Source organism: Sinocyclocheilus rhinocerous, unplaced genomic scaffold (assembly GCF_001515625.1).
Source record: "Sinocyclocheilus rhinocerous isolate Xijiao unplaced genomic scaffold, SAMN03320098_v1.1 scaffold1510, whole genome shotgun sequence".
NCBI lineage: Eukaryota > Metazoa > Chordata > Actinopteri > Cypriniformes > Cyprinidae > Sinocyclocheilus > Sinocyclocheilus rhinocerous.
Genome location: NW_015664185.1, coordinates 397170 through 406899, shown reverse-complemented (window position 1 = coordinate 406899; position 9730 = coordinate 397170). Strand labels below are relative to the sequence as shown.

The 9730-nt window shown below is 38.7% G+C and overlaps 1 protein-coding gene across 1 annotated transcript in view; it reads left to right on the top strand.

The window, feature by feature from the left end:
* Positions 1-3938, top strand: part of LOC107729800 (protein spire homolog 1-like) — a 26307-nt gene extending 22369 nt beyond the window's left edge. Inside the window, exons 10-13 of the mRNA XM_016540502.1 lie at positions 1739-1914; positions 2663-2800; positions 3680-3750; positions 3872-3938. Of these exons, the coding sequence (XP_016395988.1) occupies positions 1739-1914; positions 2663-2800; positions 3680-3750; positions 3872-3938 (452 nt within the window). The remainder of the gene's footprint in view (positions 1-1738; positions 1915-2662; positions 2801-3679; positions 3751-3871) is intronic.
* Positions 3939-9730: the final 5792 nt, after the last annotated feature.

The window sequence follows — 9730 nt, the reverse complement described above, 5'->3', positions numbered from 1 at the left end:
CCCACTCGATGAAGGTGGCGAGGCTCTCTCGAAGACCATCCCCAGACAACTGCGCTCGGATGGTGGCGTTAAGTCCAACTTGATAGAATGTGCAGAGGCAGTTGTCCGGGTAGTGCGTGAGGTGAGCCAGGGACAGAAAGTCGTTCGTGTGGTCCTCAAGAGCCTCAAGATAAATTTTTTTAAATTAAATTTTTAATTTAAATTAAAATGTTTTCTTGGTAATTGAAATGAAGCTGAAATACAATAAAATATAAATACTAGATGAAAAACTTGCAGAAAAAAATAGAAATGTTGCTTTGGCAACTAACTGAAATAATATAAGATGAACAATGACTAAAACCAAAATAAAAATAAATTAAAGCTGTATAGAAATATAAAAAAGATACAAAACCACATGACAAGATTACTAAATTTTTAATTAAAACGAAAAATTAAAATGTAAAAATATAAACTTATATAAAGTTTGAAGTTGAAGTACATAATTACTGAAACTAATAAAAATACAATAAATCTAAATAGATAAATTTCAAATATTAAAAACAAAAAAATTACCAAATTTAAACTGAAAACAAAAAAGCTAATTCAATATATTAATAATTATAAATAATACTAAAATAACTCTGCTCATATTACTTAATCCTCTCTTCTCTTTTAAATTAAATTTAAAATAAATAAATAATCTATATTTAATGTCCATTTATTTTTATTAGTTCCTGAGTAAAATGAGAAGGATAATGTACAGTCAACAGGCCTCTACTTTATGTCTGGGTCCAGATTATAATTTTCACAAACTGATTTAAAGCATTTATTATGTTCCAGCTCTTAATAAAGTTACCAAGCCGACTGGCAAGATATGTTTTATGGCCTTTTTTGCTGGCTTGCAAACTAAAGCAAGTGTTCATTTATAGGGTTGGGTACCGAACTCGGTACTTTTAAGGGTACCGACCGAATTGCGTCGGTACTATCGAGCACCGATTCACGTTAAATCAATCGGTGCCAAATTTCGGTACCTGAGAACGCATCTGGGCGCATACGCTACAGAGAGAGAAACATAGAACCTGTGACGTGAGGTCACCCCTGCAACTCGTTCAAACAACACACAGGGCAAGCCGAAATGTTCTGAAGTGTGGTTAAATTTCTAGGGCCATATGGTTTCTGCGAAAACACGGACGGGATCGTGGAGTCCATTCATAAAAACGTAATTTACTCTGTAGCGCGGAATGCCACGGAATTCGTCAATTTTGGACGAATAAATCAAAAGTAGCCACTGCCACTTAATTTGAATTGCGATATGAACTAGTGTCTGTGAATATTAAAATGCAAAAAGATGGTTTAAATATGAATCCTGCATGTTCCGCTTGCCTCTGTATGTATGAATGGCGGAAACGCGGTTTTGTTTACTACACAAATAATGAAGCACGCGTGACGCTCGCGGTGGTTTTCGTCCTCTGCGTCTTACTATATGACGGCATGAACACAAAAACTTAATCTCCAGAGCTGCTTCGCGAGAATTTTACTGTTTCATTTGATAAAACTAGCATCATCATGCTGTATACACACAGAAACTTCATGGCAACCTGTCAAAATAAAAGTACGGTTTAACATGTTACAGAAATATATTACTCGTGTATTACTTTTGTACAGTATAATGTACATCTTTAAATATTCCATTTTTAAAAACTGTCAGTTTGATTGATAACATTGATAAATAGAGTCTCTATCGTCCTCTCTCTCTCAGCTCCGCCCATGTTCCTGCCCATCTCGTCCACGCCGCAGCCGGAGAGACGTCAGCTCACCCAGCGCCGGCACTCCATCGAGAAGGAAACACCCACCAGTGTGCGTCACTTCCTGCCGCCCTCCAGACACAGCTCAAAATCCTTAGTAAGTGAGGAAGTAATGGGTGACATTTACAAAGCCTTGTTCAAGCTCTTGTTCTGTCCAGGCTGGACTATTGCAGTGCTCTCTTGGCAGGTCTTCCAGTCAGTTCTATCAAACCTTTACAATTAATCCAGAACGCGGCAGCAAGATTAATTTTTAATGAGCCAAAAAGAATGCACGTCACACCTCTGTTTATCAATCTGCACTGGCTACCAATAGCTGCTCGCATAAAATTCAAGGCATTAATGTTTGCCTACAAAACCACCACTGACTCTGCACCCCTTTACCTAAATTCATTACTTCAGACTTATGTGCCCTCTAGAAGCTTGCGTTCTGCAAGTGAACGTCGCTTTATTGTGCCATCTCAAAGAGGCACAAAATCACTTTCACAGACTTTTAAATTAAATTTTCCCTTCTGGTGGAATAATCTGCCCAACTCAATCCGAGCAGGAGTCCTTAGCTATCTTCAAGAATTGGCTAAAAGCACATCTCTTCCATCTTTATTTGACCCTCTAACTCTAGCACTCTCTATTCTAATTCTATTCTTAAAAAAAAAAAACACTTGTCCCTTTTAGACTTGCACTCTATTCATTTGCTTTCTAATCTTTTTGTATTCTATCTGTTTTCTTTTAATTTTATTATACAATTAACAAAAGCAAAAATAGTAAATGTAAATTTACAAACGTCATCCTCTGTCACTATGGCTGTTTTCTGTCGTAGCAAGTTAGTATGCTATCGCTGCTGTAGCTTTGTGTCTGCTGACGTCTGGTGGATGTTTGGACAGGAGGAGTTTTGTTTCCCAGTGGAGTGTCTGGCTCTGACAGTGGAGGAAGTGATGCACATTCGGCAGGTTCTTGTCGAAGCCGAACTGGAGAAATTTCAGCAGTACAAAGACATCTACAATGCCATGAAGAAGGGGAAGGTGGGAACTGCTTTTATTGTTTAGAGCAACCGTTCAGAGGAAGCAGCATGTCATCAAAAGTCATTGCAATCAAGCAGACAGAAAAAGTTTAATGCATTAAGTAAACTACAGTAAAAATTGTATTAGAAGAAATTATTTTATTTAGAAAGGATGCATTAAATTGATCACAAGTGACAATAAAGATATTTATAATGTTGCAAAAGATTTCTGTTTCAAATATATGCTGTTCTTTTGAACTCCCTATTCATGAAAGAATCCTGAAAAATAAAATGCATCACAGTTTCCAGCACAGCACAACTGTTTTCAACATTGATAATAATCAGAAATGTTTCTTGAGCAGCAAATCAGCATATTAGAATGATTTCTGAAGATCATGTGACACTGAAGACTGGAGTAATTATGCTGAAAATACAGCTTTGATCACAGAAATAAATTACATTTTACAATATATTCACATAGAAAACAGTTCTTTCGAATTGTAATAATATTTCACAATTTTACTGTTTTACTGTATTTTTGATCAAATAAATGCAGCCTTGATGAGCAGAAGAGACTTCTTTAAAAAACATTTTAAAAAAAAACACTTTTGAACAGTAGTGTGTATATTGCATACATTTTTACCAAAAGACTAAAACTGAATACATGATAAATGCCACAGAAAGACATTTGATCAAATTTAACTCAAATCAGAAACTATTAAAACAACTCTGTCTTAAGATAAACTTAATGGACAAATATAAAGTGTTTTAAAATCATTGCCATATTTATTTTGCTTTTTTTTGCATATGCTTGTTTTTATTTTGGCAGCAAAGTCATTGCAAATATATCGTGCATTTTGAGTATGACTGTATCAGTTCATTGATATTTCTCTTTTCACAGCTGTGCTTCTGCTGCCGAACGAAACGGTTTTCCTTCTTTACCTGGTCCTACACCTGTCAGTTTTGTAAAAGGTAAGAAATAACCTGCCTTTCAACATTTTAGTCTTGCTTGCTTGCTTGTTTCAAGGACTTCTAGATATCTAACCAAGACAAAAGTAGTGGGGCTGTATCATCTTTTTCTCGATTTTTGCAGGCCTGTGTGTTCACAATGCTGTAAAAAAGTAAGTCATGATCTGTACACCCTCTTTATGCTCACATAACTTCATTAAATGTTTTACATTATTTGTGGCGAGCTCATCGTGAGTCCATTTCTAGTCAAAACGGGCCTGTTAATGTCATCGTGTTCGGCTCGTTCTGTTCTCATAGTGCTCTGTTCTCCAGGAAATGAAGCTTATTTGTGACCCTGGAGCACAAAACCAGTCATAAGGGTCAATTTTTCGAAATTGAGATGTATACATCATCTGAAAGCTGAATAAATAAGCTTTCCATTGATGTATGGTTTGTTAGGATAGGACAATATTTGGAGATACAACTATTTGAAAATCTGGAATCTGAGGGTGCAAAAAAATCTAAATATTGAGAAATTCATCCTTAAAGTTGTTCAAATGAAGTTCTTAGCAATGCATATTACTAATCAAAAATTAAGTTTTGATATATTTACGGTAGGAAATTTACAAAATATCTTCATGGAACATGATCTTTACTTAATATCCTAATGATTTTTGGCATTAAAAAAAATCGATAATTTTGACCCATACAATGTTTTTTTGGGCTATTGCTAAAAATATACCCAAGTGACTTAAAGCCTCGTACACACCGGGATGATTATCGCGCACGCTTATTGCCATGGATGTGTGGCAGTTCTTCCACACACAAAAAACACACAAGTTGTTTTTGATTCTGTCCTGTAAAGATGTGGTTACATTAGTGAAACTTCACAGCCAATAATGACATTGTCCATTGTTAATAGTATGAACCACTGTTCAAATATTAGTCACTTTCAAACCAAGCAGCTTTCTCTTGGTCAGCACAACAAATTTGTGTGACAAACTTGATTTACAGAGACCCGCACATGATATATGACAGATGACACAATAAGGTATTTATTCGTTCCCTTTATTAATATGTTTCCTCATTTTAATTAAATAAGAACAAAATAATTGGTTCTCATGATTTATTAATTTGTATCTCGTTTTAGGAACAAATTAATACAATGTGGCCACTATTTACTAAAAACGAGAGAGTGAATTCTTAATATTAAAATGATGGAATGAAAAAAATATGCATATGTATATAATTATATATTTTTTTCTTGTGCATACCATGTACGGGTCTTCGTAAACCTGAGTGAAATCTGTGAGAAACTTTTCACCCTCACGCGAAACTTCCAATCTCGTGGATTCCTATTGAAATGACTGGATTTTGCCGCAAAATTTCGCTGAGCAACGTAACATGACCGCACCTTAACTCATAATCATGATGTCTTATTAGAGCTTTTCACACTTGAAATAGTTAAGTCTGAGTCAATCCTGGGTTATCTCCTTTCACGTTTCACTGCACATTCCTAAATCCTTGGTTAAGGTTCTGATTTGCATATTTGCGGTGTCAGTGTTGCTGATTGGACGAACGCAGCACGTGACCTGTTAACATGGTTCCCTTTCGAACGGTCTCTCCCGTTGCGTCGCTGACGCTTATGGGGAAGCTCCTGTTTACTGCTACTGTTTAAGCCTGATTTGTTCACGTTCGTGTACCTGCACGAACCAATGGTGCTTCAACCTGCCGAAAGGGGAGGAGCTGACCGCTATATAAGTTGGCTCTGAGCGCCATTTTTTTTCAGAATTTTTCGGCAAACTCCTCTCGCTGAGAGCAGTCCATGGGCCAGGCAGACTGAACCAAGGGGCAGACATGCTGTCCAGGGTCAATGTGGCTCCAGGAGAATGGAGACTACATCCCCAAACGGTTCAAATGATCTGGTCTGTCTTTGGCAGGGCAGTGGTGGACCTCTTCGCCTCAGAAGGCAACTTTCACTGCCCAATATATTTTTCAAAGCAGTGAGATGCCCTGGCCCACGATTGGCCAAGCGTTCGCCTGTATGCCTTCCCCACAGTTGCCCTGCTTCCTCAGGTCATCAGACAGGTCAGGGAAGTCAGATGCTCACTCCTCCTGGTGGTCCCACACTGGAGGAATCAGGTGTGGTTACCCAAGTTGATCCAGCTGCTATCGGAAGCCCCTTGGCCAATACCACTGAGGAAGGACCTTATCTCGCAAGTGAAGGGCATGATTTGCCACCTCGTCCAGAGATGTAGAGCCTTCATGTTTCGCCCATCAACGGGAGCCTTTGCAGCTCTCTGCGAGTGTGAATAATACCATTTTAGAGGCTAGAGCTCCGTCTACAAGACGTATTTACACCCTTAAATGGTCAGTCTTCTCTGATTGGTGTGCAGCACGGAACAAGGATCCGTCATCGTGCGACGTATCCTACGTGCTGACCTTTCTACAAGAGCTGCTGGATATGGGGCACACCCCTACCATACTCAAAGTATATGTGACAGCCTTCGCGGCGAATCATGTTGGCCAGTCAGTCGGCAGAAACGACCTAGTCGTTAAGTTTCTGAGGGGAGCTCGGAGATTGAATCTGCCTCGCCCTCATACTGTGCCGAATTAGGACTTATCTATAGCCCTTCGAGGTCCTCCCTTTGAGCCGTGCCAGTTGGCCGGCTTACGGCCCCCGTCGCTTAAGACCGCCCTCCATCTGGCTTTAGCGAGTGGATGACCTGCTAGCACTGTCAGTCAGTGCTTCCTGTCTTGAGTTTGGGCCTAACGACTGTAGAGTCGTCCTCAAACCAAGACACGGCTATGTGCCAAAAGTGTTCTCCACTCTGTTCAGAGCACAAGTCATCACCCTCCTCACGCTCCCCAATTCAGAAGGTGAGCAGGGACCTAATCCCCTCTGCCCGGTTCGGGCTCTTAGAGTGTATGTTGAGCGCTCTGGCCCGTTTCGGCACACTCTTTGTGTGCTTCGGAGGCCGCTCTAAAGGGCTGCTGCTTACGAAGCAGAGACTGTCTCACTGGATAGTCGATGCTATAGCCCTGGCTTACGCCTCAGCGGGCTTGCAGTGTCCTATAGGTGTGAGGGCCCACTTCATTAGAGGAATGGCCTCCTCCTGGGCATGGTCCAGTGGGATTGCTATTAGTGATATTTGTGCGGCCGCTGGCTGGTCGTCGCCGTCTACCTTCACTGGATTTTATAACTTGGACGTCCCCACGGATCCTGTTCACTGAATTCTACCTAATCCCCATTGTAAGTGAAGAGGGGTATGTTATGTAGTCCTCAGCCTAAGCTGCTTTGGTCTCATTATTGGCTCATGCTTACAGGAGCCCTCAGTACGATTGCTCCAGGGCTGGGCTCGCAGAGCGGCTTCGTTCTGCACTTGCTTATAGCACGGCGCTATTGGATGCGTTCCCTATAAGTGTCAGCGACGCAACTGGAGAGACCGTTTGAAAGGGAACGCTCCGGTTACTAACGTAACCTCGGTTCCCTGAGATAAGGGAACGAGCGTTGCGTAGGCTGCCGTGCTATAAGGCTACAATCGAAACGATGACTGTCACTTCAGTCGAAAGATTCTGACGAAATGAGAGTAAACAGAAGTTTCCCCATAATCGTCAGCAACGCAACGCTCGTTTCCTTTACAGTATCTCATGGAACCGAGATTACGTTAGTAACCAGAGCATTTTAGCATTGCGTGTCCTCATGTTATTGTCGACTGTATGAAGTTTTTCCTGAATTGACTTTTTTGGACTATAAAGGTACAAATAAAACTCTTCTTTACTCCAATTAACGTGTTTCTGTCGCCATTTGATATTTTTCTTCTCAAATGCTGAAAGACGTTTATACAACGTGCGGTGTTTCCGTGACTATCACGTGAATGGGTGTCGGTTGCTAAGCATCTAGCCGTAATATTTTAACACCGCATTGTTTTACACTCCGCAAGTTTGGCACGGCAAATGGGGTATAATGGCACAGAAGCGGTATAACCCCGGGTAAAAGGCAGTTCTAATCCTATACCTAGTATGAAACGTTCCTTTACCGGTGTTTAGAATAACGATAACCAGGGTTAATCGCAATGTGAAAAGCCTGTATCTGCTGTCTTCATACAGGGAGAAGGTGCAGTTGATGAAGTCAGCATTAAATGAAGTTCACAATCTGTTCCAAGTACTTCCGTAATGTGACGTTATGGCTGGACGATATGTTGAATATTCACTGGTTTTACAATCATTCCATAACTTGTGACTTGCAAACAGAATATTCAACAGGAAAACAGGACCTTATTCACAATAAGACCAGGAATATGTAAAAGAGTTCGTTTTGAGTTCATGTTGACTTTAAATGTATAAATATCTGATATGTATTCGTGTGTCTCTCGTTAATGGACAGACAGTCATATTAAAACAATAAGCACAACTACATCACTCAACACAGAAGCTGAACATCAGTGCGCTGATGGTTCAAATCACATTCGGATCCTGTTAGATACCTATTGTTTTTTTATTCGTGACTTTAATATTATGATGTTGGAGGTGTGTATATATTTGTACAGCTCACGTTACTCATATCTAGGTGAGATTTGACTGTAAATTATGCGTATGTTGATTGACTAATTGTGCCCCTGCAAGCCGTATGCGCCCTGTTTTATGTATTGACAGGCATGATGAGGTCAGGCCCAGTTTATAAACATTAAGAGTTGCATTTATTTTTAGTAATTTTTACTTTTTACATAATTTATGCTTTAAACGTCAAGTAATATCCTGGGATGTACAGCGTTTAATCATGTCAGTCAGATTTTCGATTAGTTTTTGGTGATGAAGATGATGGTACCAAAATCTCATTACAAAATTGTAATGATTTAAATAGATTTTCTCAAGCGTTTGGACAATGGAGTATTGTGTCGTTTCATATGATCCGGGCCAAAGGTCATTGTGATCTTGATTCCCCATTTAAATCGAATCTGTAAATCACACATGTTAGAAACACATCAAACACTCATTTACAGTCAGTTTCTTTTTAAGGGCTTTTTGCCAAGACATCAAGTGTAAAAGAGTTATTTTTTTCTGTTTTTATGTTTGGAACAGCTGATATACTGCATTTCACTTTTTTGATACTTTATTTGTTGTACTGTGGAGAGTTTAAGAATGTTTTTAATATTTATTCATGTGAAGTTTTCAATACAACTTCTTCCTGTTGTGTGTTCAATAGTTTTGCTAATTGCTGAAGTGTCTCTGGATTCCTATTAAGCAATTATTAATTTGCCTTAGAAAAACTGCCTTCTTAAGCATTGCAATATCCATCATGTCGATTTAATGTGCAGTCCTAAATCCAGTCTGTTTGCAGTATAACTGCACATGCATTTTAACATCTGCACAAATGCTGTAGATTTTTAAACTCTTGACATGTTGGAGTATCACAAGACTCATCTTTGAGGTCGTGGAAACTAAACATGTAAATAAATGTGTAAAAATGCAGCTGCAGTGTGCATGCATGTGAAACAGAGCAGTAACTTGGCTGTGAATTTTATTTTAAATCTTTTTTTTTTTCTCAGCCAGTGATGATCAATAGAATAAAAAATACAATAATAATTGTTGGGTTGTGCATTTTACTTATTCATATAAAGTCATTCATTATAGAGTGAAGATTCTCTATAATATCTGCTTCATATTAAACATGTCCAATTCACATCTCATCCCAAAATCATAAAAATAATAAATAAAAATACAAAATATTCGACGTATTTTTTTCCTTTCATTAGATTCTCTTTAATGTCGTACAGTAATTTTACTGTATTCAAATAAATTGCGGTAATATGAATTTTTATTATTTATTTCTGTTGCTTTAAGGTGAAATATGATCCACACGTGACTTACAAGTTGGTAAATCATCACATTTTACAATGTCTCCTATTATATCAGCACAGTATGTGACAAACAAATAAACACATTGGTGCGATTTAAAAGTTGTAAAATTGAAGCAAGAAAATATTTCCATTTTAGAATTTTT